General features: G+C 39.9%; 1 protein-coding gene across 1 annotated transcript in view; it reads right to left on the bottom strand.

Annotated features, from left to right (window-relative positions):
- The window catches only part of LOC311115561 (uncharacterized protein), a gene marked incomplete at its 3' end in the record, with an annotated part of 52,495 nt that extends 35,089 nt beyond the window's left edge, over nucleotides 1-17,406 (bottom strand). The window contains exons 1-5 of the mRNA XM_084190712.1: nucleotides 16,845-17,406; nucleotides 13,891-13,983; nucleotides 13,684-13,794; nucleotides 4,919-5,014; nucleotides 2,347-2,436 (exon numbers count right to left, since the gene is read on the bottom strand). Of these exons, the coding sequence (XP_084046838.1) occupies nucleotides 2,347-2,436; nucleotides 4,919-5,014; nucleotides 13,684-13,794; nucleotides 13,891-13,983; nucleotides 16,845-16,873 (419 nt within the window). The 5' untranslated portion in view covers nucleotides 16,874-17,406. The remainder of the gene's footprint in view (nucleotides 1-2,346; nucleotides 2,437-4,918; nucleotides 5,015-13,683; nucleotides 13,795-13,890; nucleotides 13,984-16,844) is intronic.
- Between the last annotated feature and the right edge of the window lie 5,171 nt (nucleotides 17,407-22,577).

The following is a 22,577-nucleotide window of genomic DNA, read 5'->3' as shown; positions in this document are numbered from 1 at the left end:
GTAGGGGAGGGTCTGTAGACCAGTTTATTAGTTTTTATGATGGCAATTTGCATATACTCCAGAATGTTATGAAGAGTGATCAGATGAATTGCACAATTAATTGCAAAGTCCCTCTTTGCCATGAAAATTAACTTAATCCCCCCCAAAAAATTCCACTTCATTTCAGCCCTGCCACAAAAGGACCAGGTGACATCATGTCAGTGATTCTCTCGTTAACATAGGTGAGAGTGTTGACGAGGACAAGGCTGGAGATCACTCTGTCATGCTGATTGAGTTAGAATAACAGACTGGAAGCTTTAAAAGGAGGGTGGTGCTTGAAATCATTGTTCTTCCTCTGTTAACCATGGTTACCTGCAAGGAAACACGTGACGTCATCATTGCTTTGCACAAAAAGGGCTTCACAGGCAAGGATATTGCTGCTAGTAAGATTGCACCTAAATCAACCATTTATCGGATCATCAAGAACTTCAAGGAGAGAGGTTCAATTGTTGTGAAGAAGGCTTCAGGGCGCCCAAGAAAGTCCAGCAAGCGCCAGGACTGTCTCCTAAAGTTGATCCAGCTGCGGGATCGGGGCACCACCAGTGCAGAGCTTGCTCAGGAATGGCAGCAGGCAGGTGTGAGTGCATCTGCACGCACAGTGAGGCGAAGACTTTTGGAGGATGGCCTGGTGTCAAGAAGGGCAGCGAGGAAGCCACTTCTCTCCAGGAAAAACATCAGGGACAGACTGATATTCTGCAAAAGGTACAGGGATTGGACTACTGAGGACTTGGGTAAAGTCATTTTCTCTGATGAATCCCCTTTCCGATTGTTTGGGGCATCCGGAAAAAAGCTTGTCTGGAGAAGACAAGGTGTGCGTTACCATCAGTCCTGTGTCATGCCAACAGTAAAGCATCCTGAGACCATTCATGTGTGGGGTTGCTTCTCAGCCAAGGGAGTGGGCTCACTCACAATTTTGCCTAAGAACACAGCCATGAATAAAGAATGGTACCAACACATCCTCCGAGAGCAACTTCTCCCAACCATCCAAGAACAGTTTGTTGACGAACAATGCCTTTTCCAGCATGATGGAGCACCTTGCCATAAGGCAAAAGTGATAACTAAGTGGCTCGGGGAACAAAACATTGACATTTTGGGTCCATGGCCAGGAAACGCCCCAGACCTTAATCCCATTGAGAACTTGTGGTCAATCCTCAAGAGGCGGGTGGACAAACAAAAACCCACAAATTCGGACAAACTCCAAGCATTGATTATGCAAGAATGGGCTGCCATCAGTCAGGATGTGGCCCAGAAGTTAATTGACAGAATGCCAGGGAGGATTGCAGAGGTCTTGAAAAAGAAGGTTCAACACTGCAAATATTGACTCTTTGCATAAACATAATGTAAATTGTCAATAAAAGCCTTTGACACTTATGGAATGCTTGTAATTATACTTCAGTATACCATAGTAACATCTGACAAAAATATCTAAAAACACTGAAGCAGCAAACTTTGTGAAGACCAATACTTGTGTCAATCTCAAAACTTTTGACCACGACTGTAGTCACATTCACTGTGGTGGTCTGAAGCGTGCTGTAGAATTCACAGCTGGTGATGCCTCATCGTGATTGGCTATTCCCCATCAATTGCAACAATGTCAATGAGCATCATCGCTATCTTTCCTTTACGGTACCTCAACCTGTCGTGATTACCAGCTGAGATAAAATGTTATGAGTTGATTTTACTCCTGGCTCAGAGTTAGTCTGAGCAGTGTCTCAACATCACCCTAAAACCTACTCTGACCTGGGAGTTTTTTGTTGTTGTCTTAAAACAGGTTTTAACCCGATTCCTAGGACCTTTTCTGAGATGCTTTGTGGATACGGCCCTGGACAGATAGACTCACTGGATCTCACCTCTTTAAATTAGGGGAATTCCACCACTTTTTAAAGGGACAATCTGCAGTTGAAACAACAAGAAAGCGGTCACCCCGGTTTTTGGGCAAACAATTTAGGGATGGAGTTGGAGAACTGTGACTACTTTCAAATTCATGGATGGGGCTATGAATGCCAGGACTGGCCATTTATGAGATCAAAAATGAAAGTTTTAACCATGTTATGAGGCTATACGGTGTTTGTTTAAAAACCTTGGAGTAAAACAAGCTTCTATTTTGGGATCTGATGGGGTACGACAGTTGAACTAAGATCATGAGGCATTTATAAGTTACATTCTTCAAAAGTCAATGGCTATAGATCATTAATTTAAAAGTAAAATAATGCATGTAGCAATCACAGATTGCCCCTTTAACCTCACATTCATTACCTCCAGCACCATACCGGTGTCTACATGTGAAAGCTTCTGTTCTTCACTTACCTGGCATATCTTCCAAACGTAATGGGCCTGTCCATGGACCAATCACTCTTCATGGACAGACACGGTGACCACATCCTCTCCCGTTTACCACTGTGGAAAGGAGGATTTGAATATAGATGTAGAAAGACACAGAATTATACATGTATATCTGAATCAATAACTGAAGTATATTTCTCAGTCAGTCAGTTATAGAAAACGTACAGTATAACCAAAATGATAATACTGTACACTAACAGTCTTTTCTTTTAGATTAGATTATATTTCTGCACAACTTACTAAACTCAATCAAGAATTCATTTTAACAGAACCTGAGATTTCCATTTGTAAATATGGATCCATGGAGTGGTCACTGTACGTACCTGAGATCTATATTTCTTTATGTGATAGGTACAGTGCCTTTCAGAAAGTATTCAGATCCCTTGACTTTTTCCACATTTTGTTACGTTACAGCCTTATTCTAAAATGTATGAAACTAATTTTTCCCTCAATCTACACACAATACCCCATAATGACAAAGCAAAAACAGGTTTAGACATTTTTGCTAATTTATAAAAAAAATAAAAAAACAGAAATATCACATTTACATAAGTATTCAGACCCTTTACTCAGTACTTTGTTGAAGCAGCTTTGGCAGCGATTACAGCCTCAAGTCTTCTTGGGTATAACGGTACAAGCTTGGCACACCTATATTTGGGGAGTTTCTCCCATTCTTCTCTGCAGATCCTCTCAAGCTCTGTCAGGTTGGATGGGGAGCGTCGCTGCACAGCTATTTTCAGGTCTCTCTAGAGATGTTAGATCGGGTTCAAGTCAGGGCTCTGGCTGGGCCACTCAAGGACATTCAGAGACTTGTCCCGAAGCCACTCCTGCATTGTCTTGGCTGTGTGCTTAGGGTCGTTGGCCTGTTGGAAGGTGAACCTTCGCCCCAGTCTGAGGTCCTGAGCAGGTTTTCATCAAGGATCTCTCTGTACTTTGCTCCGTTCATCTTTCCCTCGATCCTGACGAGTCTCCCAGTCCCTGCCTCTGAAAAACATCCCCACAGCATGATGCTGCCACCACCTTGCTTCACCGTAGGGATGGTGCCAGGTTTCCTCCAGACGTAACGCTTGGCATTCAGGCCAAAGAGTTCAATCTTGGTTTCATCAGACCAGAGAATATTGTTTCTCATGGTCTGAAATTCTTTAGGTGCCTTTTGGCAAACTCCAAGCGGCCTGTCATGTGCCTTTTACTGAGGAGTGGCTTCTGTCTGGCCACTACCATAAAGGCCTGATTGTTGGAGTGCTGCAGAGATGGTTATCCTTCTGGAAGGTTCTCCCATCTCCACAGATAAACTCTGGAGCTCTGTCAGAGTGACCATCGGGTTCTTGGTCACCTCCCTGACCAAGCCCCTTCTCCCCTGATTGCTCAGTTTGGCCTGGCAGCCAGCTCTATAATAATAATAATATTATGCCATTTAGAAGACGCTTTTATCCAAAGCGACTTACAGTCATGTGTGCATACATTTTTACGTAGGAAGAGTCTTGTTGGTTCCGAACCACTTAAGAATGATGGAGGCCACTGTGTTCTTGGGGACCTTCACTGCTGCAGATCTGTGCCTCGACACAATCCTGTCTTGGAGCTCTACTCCAATCAAGTTGTAGAAACATCTCAAGGATGATCAATGGAAACAGGACGCACCTGAGCACAATTTCTGTAAGGTTCTTTATTTATTTTCTTAGTCAACCTTGTGTTCTTGAACGTAGCCCTGTTTCTTTGTGTTCTTGAACGTAGCACTGTTTCTTTGTGTTCTTGAACGTAGCCCTGTTTCTTTGTGTTCTTGAACGTAGCCCTGTTTCTTTGTGTTCTTGAACGTAGCCCTGTTTCTTTGTGTTCTTGAACGTAGCCCTGTTTCTTCGTGTTCTTGAACGTAGCCCTGTTTCTTTGTGTTCTTGAACGTAGCCCTGTTTCTTTGTGTTCTTGAACGTAGCCCTGTTTCTTTGTGTTCTTGAACGTAGCCCTGTCGTTCATTTTTGTTCATTGATTTCACCTGTGTTAGTTACTCACCTGGTCTCATTAGCTCCTTATTTAGTTCAGTTCATTCTGTTTGTGCCTTGTGAGGTATTTTTCATTTTGACTCTACTAAGCCTTTTCCTAGCTCGTTTGTGAGAACCAGTTTTAGCCTTCAGTCCTAGTTTTTGATTCTCCTGCCTGTTTGCCTACCTGTGTATGACCATTGCCTGCCTGTGACCACGATTCCTGCCTTCTGTGAAGGGGAAATAAACACCTGCCGCGCTCTGCGCGTGAATCTACACCTTTTTCTCCGTGAGTATTCATTACAATTTCGAGTCTCATAGCCAAGGGTCTGAATACTTATGTAAATAAGGTATTTCTGTATTTTATTTGTAATACATTTGCAAAAATTTCTAAACCTGTTTTCGCTTTGTCATTATGGGGTATTGCGTAGATTGCTGAGATTCTTTTTTTTTTTTAATCCATTTTAGAATGAGGCTGTAATGTAACAAAATGTGGAAAAAGTCAAGGGGTGTGAATACTTTCCGAAGGCACTGTATATCCATGGAGTGGTCACTGTACGTACCTGAGATCTCCATCTGTAAATGTGATAGGTCGATCCATGGAGTGGTCACTTCTCAAGGAGAGTTGGCTTGGGGTAGGAGATACTGCTCCCAAAGGCCTTTCAGACACAGAGAATAGTGTTCAGGTAAATATTAGAATCATTCTAGTCAATAACTTTACACAGTATACCCAGTAGGACATATATTAGGTCTGTAGACCAACTGAATAACAGTTAGAGATGATAAGTCTGTAGACCAACTAAATAACAGTTAGAGATGATAAGTCTGTAGACCAACTAAATAACAGTGAGATGATAGGTCTGTAGACCAACTAAATAACAGTTAGTGAGATGATAGGTCTGTAGACCAACTAAATAACAGTTAGTGAGATGATAGGTCTGTAGACCAACTAAATAACAGTTAGAGATGATAGGTCTGTAGACCAACTAAATAAGAGTGAGATGATAGGTCTGTAGACCAACTAAATAAGAGTGAGATTATAGGTCTGTAGACCAACTAAATAACAGTGAGATGATAGGTCTGTAGACCAACTAAATAACAGTTAGTGAGATGATAGGTCTGTAGACCAACTAAATAACAGTTAGTGAGATGATGAAACAATGTGGCTAAATCATGACCTGGTTTCAAGGTATTCTAACCTTTAATTGCATAAAATGAGCTATTCAAAACAGAATTCAATGACAATAGGTGACCATGCGTTGGATAGATTTTGGCAACTTCTGCACAAAACCGATTCGAGGATCAGGAGAGGTCTTCAGCTCCTGATCTTTTTCTACAGTGTTGATTTAGCATATGGCCTCATTAGCCTATTCCAGCCCATATCACTAGTAATATAGGACTATTACAGTCCATATCACTAGTAATATAGGACTATTCCAGTCCATACCACTAGTAATATAGGACTATTACAGTCCATATCGCTAGTAATATAGGACTATTCCAGTCCATATCGCTAGTAATATAGGACTATTCCAGTACATATCGCTAGTAATATAGGACTATTCCAGTACATATCATTAGTAATATAGGACTATTACAGTCCATATCCCTAGTAATATAGGACTATTACAGTCCATACCACTAGTAATATAGGACTATTCCAGTCCATACCACTAGTAATATAGGACTATTCCAGTCCATACCACTAGTAATATAGGACTATTACAGTCCATATCACTAGTAATATAGGACTATTACAGTCCATACCACAAGTAATATAGGACTATTACAGTCCATATCACTAGTAATATAGGACTATTACAGTACATATCACTAGTAATATAGGACTAATACAGTACATATCACTAGTAATATAGGACTATTGTGCCACTAGAGATCCTGGTTCGAATCCAGGCTCTGTCGTAGCCGGCCGCGACCGGGAGACCCATGGGGCGGAGCACAATTGGCCCAGTGTCGTCCAGGGTAGGGGAGGGAATGGCCGGCAGGGATGTAGCTCAGTTGGTAGAGCATGGGTTGTGGGTTCGATTCCCACGGGGGACCAGTATGAAAATGTTTAAAAGAATGTATGCACTCACTAACTGTAAGTCGCTCTGGATAAGAGCGTCTGCTAAATGATTAAAATGTAAATGTAATATAGGCCTATTACAGTCCATATCACTAGTAATATAGGCCTATTACAGTCCATATCACTAGTAATATAGGCCTATTACAGTCCATATCACTAGTAATATAGGCCTATTACAGTCCATATCACTAGTAATATAGGCCTATTACAGTCCATATCACTAGTAATATAGGCCTATTACAGTCCATATCACTAGTAATATAGGCCTATTACAGTCCATATCACTAGTAATATAGGCCTATTACAGTCCATATCACTAGTAATATAGGCCTATTACAGTCCATATCACTAGTAATATAGGCATATTACAGTCCATATCACTAGTAATATAGGCCTATTACAGTACATATCACTAGTAATATAGGACTATTACAGTATATATATATATCACTAGTAACACAGGACTATTGCAGTCCATATCACTAGTAATATAGGACTATTACAGTCCATATCACTAGTAATACAGGACTATTACAGTCCATATCACTAGTAATACAGGACTATTACAGTCCATATCACTAGTAATACAGGACTATTAAAGTACATATCACTAGTAATATAGGACTATTACAGTCCATATCACTAGTAATATAGGCCTATTACAGTCCATATCACTAGTAATATAGGCCTATTACAGTCCATATCACTAGTAATATAGGCCTATTACAGTACATATCACTAGTAATATAGGACTATTACAGTCCATATCACTAGTAATACAGGACTATTACAGTCCATATCACTAGTAATATAGGACTATTACAGTCCATATCACTAGTAATATAGGACTATTACAGTCCATATCACTAGTAATATAGGCCTATTACAGTCCATATCACTAGTAATATAGGCCTATTACAGTCCATATCACTAGTAATATAGACCTATTACAGTCCATATCACTAGTAATATAGGCCTATTACAGTCCATATCACTAGTAATATAGGACTATTACAGTCCATATCACTAGTAATATAGGCCTATTACAGTACATATCACTAGTAATATAGGACTATTACAGTATATATATATCACTAGTAATACAGGACTATTGCAGTACATATCACTAGTAATATAGGACTATTACAGTCCATATCACTAGTAATATAGGACTATTACAGTCCATATCACTAGTAATACAGGACTATTACAGTACATATCACTAGTAATACAGGACTATTAAAGTACATATCACAAGTAATACAGGACTATTACAGTCCATATCACTAGTAATATAGGACTATTACAGTACATATCACTTGTAATATATGAGTATTACAGTATACATTGAGCTACAAAGGTATTGGGACATGATACGACAACATTGAGGTTAAAGTGCAGACTGTCTGCTTTAATTTGAGGGTATTTCTTATCCATATCGGGTGAACCGTTTAGAAATTACAGCACTTTCTGTGGAGACCTAAAGTATTGGGACTAATTCACTTACTGTATATGTGTATTAAAGGAGTCAAATGTTTAGTATTTGGTCCCATATTCATAGCACACAATGACTACATCAAGCTTGTGACTCTACAAACATGTTGGATGCATTTTCTGTTTTGGTTGTGTTTTAGATTATTTTGTGCTCAATAGAAATGAATGGTAAATAATGTATTGTGTCATTCTGGAGTCACTTTTATTGTAATTAAGAATATAATGTTTCTGAACACTTCTACATTAATGTGGATGCTACCATGATTACGGATAATCCTGAATGAATCGTGAATAATGATGAGTGAGAAAGTTAGATGCACAAATATCATACCCCCCCAAAAATGCTAACCTCCCCTGTTATTGTAATGGTGAGAGGTTATCATGTCTTTGGGGTATGATCTTTGTGCATATTTACCCCACACATACAATTATCTGTAAGATCCCTCAGTCGAGCAGTGAATTTCAAACACAGATTGAACCACAAAGACCAGGGAGGTTTTCCAATGCCTCACAAAGAAGGGCACCTATTGGTAGATGGGTAGAAAATATAGCATGGTGAAGTTATTAATTACACTTTGAGTGGTGTATCAATACACCCAGTCACTACAAAGATACAAGCGTCCTTCCTAACTCAGTTGCCGGAGAGGGTGGAAACCGCTTAGGGATTTCACCATGAGGCCAATGGTGACTTTAAAACAGTTACATAGTTTAATGGCTGTGATAAGAGAAAACTGAGGATGGATCAACAACATTGTAGTTACTCCACACTACTAACCTAAATGACAGAGTGAAAAGAAGGAAGCCTGTACAGAATACAAATATTCCAAAACATGCATCCTGTTTGCAACAAGGCACTAAAGTAAAACTGCAAAAAAAATTGGCAAAGAAATGAACTTTTTGTCCTGAATACAAAGTGTTCATGTTTGGGGCAAATCCAACACATCACTGAGTACCACTCTTCATATTTAAAGCATGATGGTGGCTGCATCATGTTATGGGTATTGCTTGTCATCGGCAAGGACTAGGGAGTATTTTAGGATGAAAAGAAACGGAATAGAGCTAAGCACAGGCAAAATCCTAGAGGAAATCCTGGTTCAGTTTGCTTTCCAAAAGACACTGGGAGACAAATTCACCTTTCAGCAGGACAATAACCTAAAACACAAGGCCAAATACATACTGGAGTTGCTTACCAAGACGACATGAGTGGCCTAGTTACATGTTTGACTTAAATCGGCTCGAAAATCAAGGCAAAACTTGAAAATGGCTCTCTAGCAATGATGAACAACCAACTTGACAGAGGTTGAAGAATTTTTAAAAATAATAATGTGCAAATATTGTACAATCCAGGTGTGCAAAGCTCTTAGAGACTTACCCATAAAGGCTCACAGCTGTAATCGCTGCCAATGGTGATTCTAACATGTATTGACTACAGGGGTGTGAATATTATGCAAATTAGATATTTACAGTGAGGGAAAAAAGTATCTGATCCCCTGCTGATTTTGTACGTTTGCCCACTGACAAAGAAATGATCAGTCTATAATTTTAATGGTAGGTTTATTTGAACAGTGAGAGACAGAATAACAACAACAAAATCCAGAAAAACGCATGTCAAAAATGTTATAAATTGATTAGCATTTTAATGAGGGAAATAAGTATTTGACCCCCTCTCAATCAGAAAGATTTCTGGCTCCCAGGTGTCTTTTATACAGGTAACGAGCTGAGATTAGGAGCACACTCTTAAAGGGAGTGCTCCTAATCTCAGCTTGTTACCTGTATAAAAGACACCTGTCCACAGAAGCAATCAATCAGATTCCAAACTCTCCACCATGGCCAAGACCAAAGAGCTCTCCAAGGATGTCAGGGACAAGATTGTAGACCTACACAAGGCTGGAATGGGCTACAAGACCATTGCCAAGCAGCTTGGTGAGAAGGTGACAACAGTTGGTGCGATTATTCACAAATGGAAGAAACACAAAATAACTGTCAATCTCCCTCGGCCTGGGGCTCCATGCAAGATCTCAACTCGTGGAGTTGCAATGATCATGAGAATGGTGAGGAATCAGCCCAGAACTACACGGGAGGATCTTGTCAATGATCTCAAGGCAGCTGGGACCATAGTCACCAAGAAAACAATTGGTAACACACTACGCCGTGAAGGACTGAAATCCTGCAGCACCCGCAAGGTCCCCTGCTCAAGAAAGCACATATACAGGCCCGTCTGAAGTTTGCCAATGAACATCTGAATGATTCAGAGGAGAACTGGGTGAAAGTGTTGTGGTCAGATGAGACCAAAATCGAGGTCTTTGGCATCAACTCAACTCGCTGTGTTTGGAGGAGGAGGAATGCTGTCTATGACCCCAAGAACACCATCCCCACCGTCAAACATGGAGATGGAAACATTAGGCTTTGGGGGTGTTTTTCTGCTAAGGGGACAGGACAACTTCACCGCATCAAAGGGACGATGGACGGGGCCATGTACCGTCAAATCTTGGGTGAGAACCTCCTTCCCTCAGCCAGGGCATTGAAAATGGGTCGTGGATGGGTATTCCAGCATGACAATGACCCAAAACACACGGCCAAGGCAACAAAGGAGTGGCTCAAGAAGAAGCACCTTAAGGTCCTGGAGTGGCCTAGCCAGTCTCCAGACCTTAATCCCATAGGAAATCTGTGGAGGGAGCTGAAGGTTCGAGTTGCCAAACGTCAGGCTCGAAACCTTAATGACTTGGAGAAGATCTGCAAAGAGGAGTGGGACAAAATCCCTCCTGAGATGTGTGCAAACCTGGTGGCCAACTACAAGAAACGTCTGACCTCTGTGATTGCCAACAAGGATTTTGCCACCAAGTACTAAGTCATGTTTTGCAGAGGGGTCAAATACTTATTTCCCTCATTAAAATTGTAATCAATTTATAACATTTTTGACATGCGTTTTTCTGGATTTTTTTGTTGTTCAAATAAACCTACCATTAAAATTATAGACTGATCATTTCTTTGTCAGTTGGCAAACGTACAAAATCAGCAGGGGATCAAATACTTTTTTCCCCTCACTGTATATATTTCATTTCAATAAATTTGAAAAATATATAAAAACATGTTTTCACTTTGATATGATGGGGTACTGTAAGTAGATGGGTGAGAATTGTTTTTTATTTAATCCATTTTGAATTCAGGCTGTAATAATAAAATGTGAAATAAGTCAAGGGTTATGAATACTTTCTGAAGGCACTGTAAGTGAATTTGTCCCAATACTTTTGGTCCCCTAAACTGGGGGGGACTATGTACAAAAAGTGCTGTAATTTCTATAAATGTTTCACCAGATATGGATGAAAAATTAAGGCTGTCCCCGACAAAATAAAATATTGGTCGACTGAAAGTAATTGGTTCTTTCGACTAATTGATTGGTTAAAATGTTAAAACGTGTAATTTTCAATATATAGACACATTAAATGTATTTTCATCAAATCAACTATATGCACTGAGCTTGTTTGACGCTTTTAGCACTCTGATGAAATAATTAAGACACACAAATGACTAGAGGGTGTCCGACCACAATTTTTCATTTTGCTCAGAGTTGCTGCGCTGTGTTAAAAAAGACAGCGAGTGACTGTGTGACAAGCACCGGTTGTCTCTCTCTCCTCCCTAATGCAGCGACCACCACAGAACATCAACAGTGTTTTATCACGCTGTCACTGTTGCTGAAGCTGCAACATAATTACAGCCATTTCTGACTTTAAATCATTCCCTATTCCCTCAACCCTTTGCTCTCTTTACGTGCCATGTACGCATCGCATGCACCTGACCAATAGGGCCTGACCTATAGCCTATCATAATCACATCAATAAATTGGTTATAACAAACTCCAAACACCGTAACACATGTGACAGCAAAATGGATGCAGAGGAAGTGACAAATAAACTCAAACGGGGGAATGTTTACTGGTTGCTCAGGAGGTAAAGGGGAATGTTTACTGGTTGCTCAGGAGGTAAAGGGGAATGTTTACTGGTTGCTCAGGAGGTAAAGGGGAAGTCAGATGTGTGGAATAAATGTGACTAGTTGTGGAAAATACTGGAGATCAAGAAACAGAAGGTAAGGAGAAGCTCTGCTGCATATTATGTGTTCCAAACAGGTGCTGTTAGATTACTATATAATTTTTCTGACCATTTGGAACAATGTAAACAACACTAAATAAATGTTAAACATAGCAGAGAGTATTTTTACTTTTTTGTAAATCTGTTATCACAGCAAAGACTAAAAACAGTCGCATTCATTAGTGAATGCAATTTCCAAAATGGAACGGTTTATTGATTGTTTACGCTAATTATTCAAGGATTGCTTTGTAATTTTATTTAAAAACTAAAATGCTTGATTGCATTTCAAATCATGAATGACTCGTATGCTGTGTGATGACATGAAAGAATGAATGATTGATTGACTGATAGATACAGTAGCCTATATAACTATTGAAATACAGGCCTGAGTATGTTACGGCATTAAGACTATAAACAGGATGCGCTCTTAGGCCTACAGCTCCATGGTGGTTATACAAGGCTGCTCTACCAAGACTACTAATGATAACTGATGATCATAATAATAATAGTAATAATAACAAGATGTAGATCAATAACATTTTTTTTATTATTATTATAAATATAATTTCTGACAATTTGGAACAGTGTAAAGAACACAAAATAAATTAGAAGTAATACCAGAGAGGTTGTTCTAACGAAAAAAAAGTGTAAAGCCTTTTTACAGCCGAGCAAAGATTTTAAACAGCCTAATTTGTGAAATTGTTTACTTGACATGTCATTGCGTGAGACTTGGTGCTCACGGAATCAGTAGGCTATTAAACAAACACTCAAACAGGAAACAGAAGCAGGATCTGTCTTATTTCTGTAGATATATATTGATGATTTATAAAGCCAGTCACATTTAACAGTTAGGCTGTTGATTATAGACTTTATTAAGTTGGTGTCTTCTCTCCTCACTTTTCTTGGACAATTAAGGCAAGGGCTGTTTTCTCGTCTCCTAACTCCACTAATGCCTCTGCCGGATTGTTCTCAACACCAATATGCTGCTTAACTTTGCTATTATGCACATAGCAACATGGTCTAGGAAAAGGCATCAATTCAACTGCGCACTGATGTTTCAGAACTCGTGGGAAGCGACCGCTATCCAACGTGGGAGAAAGCGCATTTGTTATAAAATAATATTTGTATTAATGTTGCATCATTGTTCTTACGTAATATAACCATATACAATTTCAGTAGCACATCTTATTGATGGACTGTTCCATCCCCACGACCTCCACAATGGATCAGTCCACTCAGACAGGAGCCAATCAGACAGGTGTCCCCACGACCTCCACAATGGATCAGTCCACTCAGACAGGCGTGAATCAGACAGGTGTCTTGTACACCATTCAATGTTTTTTGTTTTTTGCTACTGCTCAATTAAAATAAATCTCGGTAGACCAGCAGCCTATCGACCAAACAATTGACCAGTCGACTAAAGGGGGTCAGCCCTAATGAAGATACCCTCCAATTAAAGCTGACAGGCTGCACTTTAACCTCATGGTCATTGTATCATTTAAAATCCAAAGTGCTGGAGTACAGAGCCAAAACAACAATAAATGTGTCACTGTCCCAAAACCTTTTGTAGCTCACTGTATATCACTAGTTACTTTCATAGTGACTTAAGTTACATCACATTATTGAATGATAGCTGAGGCCCAATGAGAAACAGTGATCTCACCTGGAGTATGGACTTGTGGTTCTGTCTCTGAAGGTGATCGGTCTATCAATGGACCTGATACTGTTCTGGGAAACAACTGTGGAGGTAGGTGATGTTCCTCCCCACTGAACTCTGTTTAACAATTAAACAAAAACAATCATTTAAATTGCAAGTGAAATATTGAGTTAACAGCTTATCCTGTAAACCTAACACACTGTACACACGTACCTGGGATCTCCATTTGGTCGATCCATGGAGTGGTCACTTTTCACGGACAGACAGCTTGATGCAGGAGATACTGTCTGCAGAAAATTCATATTTCTAGGAAAAAAATAATTATAAGAAAAGAAAAGCTATCCTTAGACGGATGGACTAACGGTAAGATACAAATAAACACACTAACAGACTCAGATGAACAGTTAGCAAACCTATACTTTAACCCATGTAGACCTACCTAGCAAACCTATTTTTATTTTATTTAACCTTTATTTAACCAGGTAAGCCAGTTGAGAACAAGTTCTCATTTACAACTGCGACCTGGCCAAGATAAAGCAAAGCAGTGCGATAAAAACAACAACACAGAGTTACATATGGGGTAAAAAAACAAAGTCAAAAAATACAACAGAAAATCTATATACAGTGTGTGCAAATGTAGCAAGTTATGGAGGTAAGGCAATAAATAGGCTATAGTGCAAAATAATTACAATTAGTATTAACACTGGAATGCTAGATGTGCAAGAGATTATGTGCAAATAGAGATACTGGGGTGCAAAAGAGCAAAATAAATAACAATATAGGGATGAGGTAGTTGGGTGGGCTAATTTCAGATAGGCTGTGTACAGGTGCAGTGATCGGTAAGGTGCTCTGACAACTGATGCTTAAAGTTAGTGAGGGAGATAAGAGTCTCCAGCTTCAGAGATTTTTGCAATTCGTTCCAGTCATTGGCAGCAGAGAACTGGAAGGAATGGCGGCCAAAGGAGGTGTTGGCTTTGGGGATGACCAGTGAGATATACCTGCTGGAGCGCAGACTACGGGTGGGTGCTGCTATGGTGACCAATGAGCTAAGATAAGGCGGGGATTTGCCTAGCAGTGATTTATATATGGCCTGGAGCCAGTGGGTTTGACGACGAACATGTAGTGAGGACCAGCCAACAAGAGCGTACAGGTCACAGTGGTGGGTAGTATATGGGGCTTTGGAGACAAAACGGATGGCACTGTGATAGACTACATCCAATTTGCTGAGTAGAGTGTTGGAGGCTATTTTGTAAATGACATCGCCGAAGTCAAGGATCGGTAGGATAGTCCGTTTTACGAGGGCATGTTTGGCAGCATGAGTGAAGGAGGCTTTGTTGCGAAATAGGAAACCGATTCTAGATTTAACTTTGGATTGGAGATTCTTAATGTGAGTCTGGAAGGAGAGTTTACAGTCTAACCAGACACCTAGGTATTTGTAGTTGTCCACATACTCTAGGTCAGACCCGTCGAGAGTGGTGATTCTAGTCGGGTGGGCGGGTGCAAGCAGCGTTCGGTTGAAGAGCATGCATTTAGTTTTACTAGTGTTTAAGAGCAGTTGGAGGCTACTGAAGGAGTGTTGTATGGCCTATACTTTAACCCATGTAGACCCAGCTAGCAAACCTATACTTTAACCCATGTAGACCAGCTAACAAACCTATACTTTAACCTATGTAGACCCAGCTAGCAAACCTATACTTTAACCCATGTAGACCAGCTAGCAAACCTATACTTTAACCTATGTAGACCTACATACACAGATATGTGCTAGCCATCCATCTGCCTAGTTTACAAGATAACACATAATCTAGCACCTCCACCTCTGAGGGTCTTTGTCAACCTCTGCTCAGAGCAAAATAGCAGGGTTACAGGGGGGTTACAGGGTTATAGGGTTATAGGGTTACAGGGTTACAGGGGGGTTACAGGGTTACAGGGTTACAGGAGGGTTACAGGGTTACAGGAGGGTTACAGGGTTACAGGAGGGTTACAGGGTTACAGGGGGTTACAGGGTTACAGGGGGGTTACAGGGTTACAGGAGGGTTACAGGGTTGGCCATTTTTTGTTGTTGTATCGCCTAGGGGAGCAGAACAGCCAGGACCAGCCCTCCAGGGAGGTAGCTCAGTTGGTAGAGCAGGGGTTGTGGGTTCGATTCCCACGGGGGGCCAGTATGAAAAAATAAAAATAATAATGTATGCACTAACTGTAAGTCGCTCTGGATAAGAGCGTCTGCTAAATAATGTAAAATGTAAATGTAAAAAAATGGTTGTTCCCCTGCCTGGGACCTGCAGATGGAAATAGCTGTTTGCTAAATATGGTAGGCTACAACCCATCATTTCTCAAGTCTACTGAGACTTTTAGGTTTTTGTTGTACATTATCCCTGTTCAAATAAACTTAATAAATGAATAATCTAACCAACTCTTCCATTGCCATTCAACATATTACCAACCTGTCTGGAGGTATATTGACCCTACTACAACCCATAAAACAGGTAGATATATACATACAAATGAGCTTTTATGAACTAAATTAATGTGTTGGCGAGCTTGCCTAACTTTTCTAAAATAAAGGACCCGACCGTTGAGGCAATTTGCTTGCCGGAACTCATCCACTCGCACGCTGAGCTCGCAGTGCATCAGGGGTGTATTCAGTGGTGCACACAGTAGCAACAGAAAAGGTTTTGCAACGAAAACGAGAGTTTTTATTGGTCCAATACAGGTAGGTCCCTCCCGTTAGCTCGTCCCTAAATATATTATACCTTCACTTATACTTCCGTGCATAAAAAAAACATTAGTGGGGGGCGTTCAGCAAGATGCAACGTTTTGGAACGTTCATATAGAGATACGCTATAAGCATTTGGAATAGCGTCGACTCTAGGCTACTCCTGGCATTTCTATAGGCAACGTTTGGCTACTGAACGTGGCAGTGTTGTCGTAATCACCAGCAGGTGTGCTAAAACGGTAGCTGCCTGTGGAGTATTCATTACAACACACTGTAGCAAAACGTTTAGCAACGAAACCGACAGTTTCTCACCGGACAAATTCAGGTTTAATTGTTTATTAATTATTGGAACAGCCGGTAGCTGCACATGAAATGGACACATTTCACCGACATTATGAAAACACTAACACAACCCAGATAGGCCCAATGACACAACTGTGGGGTAATTTACCTGTCTTCCTCCATATTGTCTTCCTCCATATTTTATTCGCTCTCCGCAGGCTGTCGGGGGATTTCCATCTTCTCCTTCTCAGAAACGACGGTGGATGAAAGTCCAAGGCACTTTACTGTTGCTCAGGATATTTTACAGAAAGGCATATATTGTTTGCCTATTGTGGAAAAGCTGTTGTTGACGTTGTTCAGATATGGCCTCCTAAACTCATGACATTATTTCACATACATAAAGGGCAGTTACCAAAGTTTAGACTAGTTAAATGCCTACTGTTTTTATTGTGAGTTATAGGCTGTATTAAACTTTAAGCATTTGATAGCCTATACACAACTTTACATAAACTATCTTGATTCAATATAGTCCGCAGCCCATGGCCTAGCCCAGACTTTTGGTGCTTAAAACGCGTCCTTAGAAATCAACCTGCACCGAGTTCTCTTGTCGAAATAATAATGCTCCTACGGTCATGTAAAACTATTGGTCTCTAGACCTGTAATAAACCACGATTTTTGCTATCTTAAATTCAAACAAAAAATATTACCTTCATAACGCAGTTGTCTTAAAATGGCAGTTGCATAAATTGCTTTTTACTTTCACTTTTAAGTTATTTGGTAACTCCGATGATGTATATAAACCCTAGATTGCTGATGCTATGTATTGACCATTGAGAGTCTTTGACGCCTCCCGGTCGGCCATATTGGCACCACCCAGTAGCAGTCCACCGTTCTACAGTATTTCAATTGAATGTTTCAAGGACAAAATTACATGTATTTAAGTATTTTTTGTTGTTGTTGTAGTGGGGACAGTAACATTAGTAATCTAAAAAAATTATACTTTAAGGAAAATGTTTTTGTATATTTTTCTCATTTGTACGTTTAGCTCACATAATATAATATAAAGGTATGCATTAAGGTGTCTGTAATAGAATACACGTGACAAAAAACGAATGTAGACATTAATAAATGCATTTCTATAGCTTCCGACATATTTTTTATATTTACAACGTTGAGGGAGTGCCAACATGGAGTCGTGGTGGCTTCAATACAGCGCCCCCTAGCTATCATCTAGTGTATATATAAATCATTGGGTAACTCCCAGTGTGTTTGTTGCTGCGTAATAAAGAGGACGTTTCTTTAGTTCTGTAATGGATTACGAGAGGACAAGTCCCGACCTGTTAAACGCACAACAGAGACAAAGCCCGAGTGTCGGATATTGAATTAATGAACCGGTTAGGGTTAGGCAGCATGACCATTAGAAATACCATGTATGTTAGTTCAATAATATTCAGTAAAGACCTACACTCCAGTTTAGTCCCAGGCAGGGACGGCTTGTTCAATAGGGCGATATGGGCGACGCACTGCCAAACGGGAAAAGGAAGGGATTTTTTTTCTAATCAATTATATCACGGCAACAGCAGTTATCAGTGTTCACGTCTGATCTGCCAGCCACTAAATGTCAAATCAGGCTAAAGTCGTGCTTCAAATGGCCCCGCCCGTTTTTTGGGCGATTTCAGTCAGGTTGAAAATCGCCCAGAAGTCTCTCATAGCCTGTCATGTAAAATCTATTTTTTTCACATTTCAAAGCTTTCAATACATTCTCTATGGGTGTCTGTGTGCTTGCACTTACGCGCTTTCGTCATACGTGACGTAACGTTGAACGTAACTAAGACAATGGCGGCTAGCAGCGTCTCTATTGCGACCTGCAGTGTGGCGTTATTTTATGTTTTTAATTTGTAGACTTAGTTTGCAAACATTCTGCAAACATTCTGCTTTGGACTGATCTTCGGTTTTGGACTGATCTTGTTGATCGTGTACATACCCGCTACGAACGGACTAAATAATGAAAACGCTGCTGGCAGCTGAATCCCAATACAGCTGGGAGACTTGGCTGGATGACAGAGTCCCGGACAGAGAAGTGGAGCCGGCCACCTTCACCCTGGTCAGAGCGGACCGCGATCCTGGTAAGAGAGCGACTCTGTACCCCGACATTGAACTGCTTTCTGTGTCATTGAACCTTACTATTGTTGATAAAACAAGTTTACTGGAGAACGGAGACCAAGTAGAGACTTTTGGACAAGGTGGATAATTGTATAATATAAGGCAGTTTATTCAGAGGTAAAGATATCTGGAATCGCGTGCACGGACCCGTTCGTCAAACTCGTAGGGAGTTTATCAGAAGAGCCCCTAAACATTGTGTGCTGACATTTTATACAATAAAATGAAGTAGGTTGAATCTAGTAGTTCTGATCTTCTGATTGGTCCTGATGAGTTGGGCGAGGTCACCTCCAGGCTAGTGTCACTGTTGCATTGGCTCTGAGTCGGGTTCTCTGTCTTCAGATGTTCAGCCTAAGAGAAGAGGATTTGTGTGTGTGTGTGTGTGTGTGTGTGTGTGTGTTTGTTATCAGTGATGATGTGTGTGTGTGTGTGTGTGTGTTTATCAGTGATGATGTGTGTGTGTGTGTGTGTGTGTGTGTGTGTGTGTGGGTGTGTGTGTGTGTGTCCTCAGGGCAAGAACTCGTGAGTTGGAAGAACTGAGAGACCTATGGCGTGGGTGTTATCCTTAGCCACCTGCTGACAAGGCTGACAAGATAGGACTCTTGTTCATTGTATTGAATACAAAGGCCCAACACAAAATGGGTCATGCACAAGATTTTAGTCAGACCAAGCTATAACATTATATATTTACTACGACAGTACATTCAACCAAAAGCTAATATAACAAAGGCATCAGAGATTATTTATAATCTGTCACAGAAACTGGAATCCATCTCCCCAGATCAGTCAATAAATGCTTCTGGTATTGACTTATATGCTGCCCCTGTCTTCATGTTGTTGCTGGACATATCTTTTTTAAAATGTGTGTAGGTCACCTAAATCATCAGAAAAATTGCCCCTCCTGAGAATTTTTTCAGGAGCCGCCACTGGTCCCAGGAACGTGAGCAGCGGCCAGGTGAGCGTTGAAGGAGTCTTTCACTGGTAACTTCAGTGGTGTAGTGGAGGGTATGTAGGCCATGTACTCACTTCCCCACTGATGTGTATTAGTAGTGTAGTGGAGGTATCCGCTGTATCAATCATATAGTACAATAAAGAAACCACGCACAAAGTAGCCTACACAATTGCAAAGCACGTGGAATATATTGACATGCGCGCTGCACACATTTATTTGTATTTGTTTTATTTAACCTTTATTTAACTGGGCAAGTCTGTTAAGAACACATTCTTATTTACAATGACAGCCTACCAAAAGGCCTCCTGCGGGGACGGGGACTGGGATTCAAAAAAATATATAGGACAAAACACACATCAAGACAAGAGAGACACCACAACACTACATAAAGAGAGACACCACAACACTAAGAGAGACCTAAGACAACAACATAGCAGGGCAGCAACACAACATGACAACACAGCACAGTAGCAACACAACATGGTACAAACATTATTGGACACAGACAACAGCACAAAGGGCAAGAAGGTAGAGACAATAATACATCACGCGAAGCAGCCACAACTCTCAGTAAGAGTGTCCATGATTGAGTCTTTGAATGAAGAGATGGAGATGAAACGGTCTCGTTAAGTGTTTTTTTTTTTTGTAGCTCGTTCCAGTCGCTAGCTGCAGCGAACTGAAAAGAGGAGCGACCCAGGGATGTGTGTGTTTTGGGGACCTTTAACAGAATGTGACTGGCAGAACGGGTGTTGTATGTGGAGGATGAATAATATCAGGCAGCAAGAGCGCGCTGCCGTCTTCTTCTTCTTCTTCAATGGTATTATGGCGGTGCGTAAACAAGCGTAAGCGGGTCATACCACCACCTACTGTCTGCAGCTCTCAACTTCTTCTTCTTCTTCTTCTTCTTCTTCTTCTTCTTCTTCTTCTTCTTCTTCTTCTTCTTCTTCTTCTTCTTCTTCTTCTTCTTCTTCTTCTTCTTCTTCTTCTTCTTCTTCTTCTTCTTCTTCTTCTTCTTCTTCTTCTTCTTCTTCTTCTTCTTCTTCAATGCTGGTTGTGTGCTGTTTCAATGAACATTTCTAAAGGCTTTCCCCCAAAAACCTTCTAAATTAAATATTGACTGCAAAGTGTGCCTACCTGTCAGAATGATATGATGATTTGTATCAATCGGGAGGGCATTTGTTTAGCAAACTCTGCCATCACGCTGGAAGCCTACATTGTAGCCAACAGAAACACCGCTATCCAAAACGTCTCTTGCTAGGTGCCATTTAATTAAAGGGCAAATACACCCTCACAAAAATATATTTTCTAGATTTTTCCCAGACCTAAAAAAAACGGTCTCCTGACGAAGTTTAAGCAGTGGGACTTAGATCATCCAATTCTGGTCGTTTTTTATAAAAAAAAAGAAAAAAAAAAAAGTGTGATTTAAGAGTGAAACCACCACAACAAATGTAGGAAAACCCATAAAAAACTATAGGAAAACAGAACTTTTCACACCGGGGGCCTTTCCTTTGCAGGTCGTTTGGGAAATGTTTTGTGAAATTAGAGTTTCATTACAGATCTACTTCTCCAGGCTCCACTACACCACTTGGTAACTTGTGAATGAAACAGTAACATTTCAGAAAGCTTTATTTAAATATGATTTGAAACAAAGTAAATACTGTCAAAACCACGTCAAAAGCCCGTATTTTACAGTTTTTTTTATCGCTTTGGTACTATTTTCAAGTATGTGGTTAAATTTCACAACTCTTAGTACGAAACTCAAAACAGACCATCAAAAAGTATTATAAATATATTTTTTTTTACTTTAAGCACATTTTCAATTGACTAAGTACAATACACAGTCACACAGAAACTTTTTCACCAAACCTAATCAGTGTTTTATCTAGAAATACCTTTCATATAAAGTAATTACCTTTCACAATGCAATGCTCACAACACTTTTCATATGATTCTCTTCTCATTTGTTTAAATACATTTGACCATCACTTAATCCAACTGCGCTTAATGGTTATTCACTTAACTGTTTGGTAAACCTATAGATTTTGTCTACTATATATAGATTTTGAAAACTACAGAAACAAAATGTGTGTTTGTAAAGTATAAACATCTAAATTACATGTATGATACATGATAACCATACATAACGAATACTCATTATTGCTAATTGATTTCACATAGTGGTAACCACAATTGGCTACACCTAGCCACTTTTTTGTATTTTGTATTACATGAGCAAAAATATTCAATTTTATTTGGAACGGCAAGTCAGACAAAATTAAACAGGCCTATTTATATAATGAATATGAATTCGGAGGGCAGAAATGATTAAATATGAAAGCATTAGACCTCTCACTAAAAGGCTTCAGTCATACAAAAGTTATATTTAAATCCGAACTGGTTCTCTAGCAAATTAGTAAGAATGTGTCACCCCGTGTTCTAGGATGGCTTTTTTTCCCTTTATTCAGATTACAACCTCTCACTTTCAGTCATTTGAAAAGGAAATAATCTCCAAAATATCGCTATTTTAAAAAACAGGCCATAGAAAGTTGGTTGCAATTTCAGTTTAATCCATCAGAAACGACAGAACCAATATTGTAACAAATATGATGGTTCAACTCAAATATACTAATTGATAAAAAACAAAAACATTATTTTTGGAAATAATGTTTAAAAATGGTATAATCTTTGTAAATTATATTATAAATATGACATGCAGCTAACAAAAATATATGGAAATGTCTGCTCTACTCAAAATTACAACCAACTGATTGCAGCATTACTGCAAAATAG

Source organism: Coregonus lavaretus (genome assembly GCF_964263955.1).
Source record: "Coregonus lavaretus genome assembly, contig: HAP1_SCAFFOLD_1092, whole genome shotgun sequence".
Taxonomy (NCBI): domain Eukaryota; kingdom Metazoa; phylum Chordata; class Actinopteri; order Salmoniformes; family Salmonidae; genus Coregonus; species Coregonus lavaretus.
The sequence above is the reverse complement of the archived record's forward strand: the minus strand, read 5'-3'. Positions and strand labels throughout refer to the sequence as shown.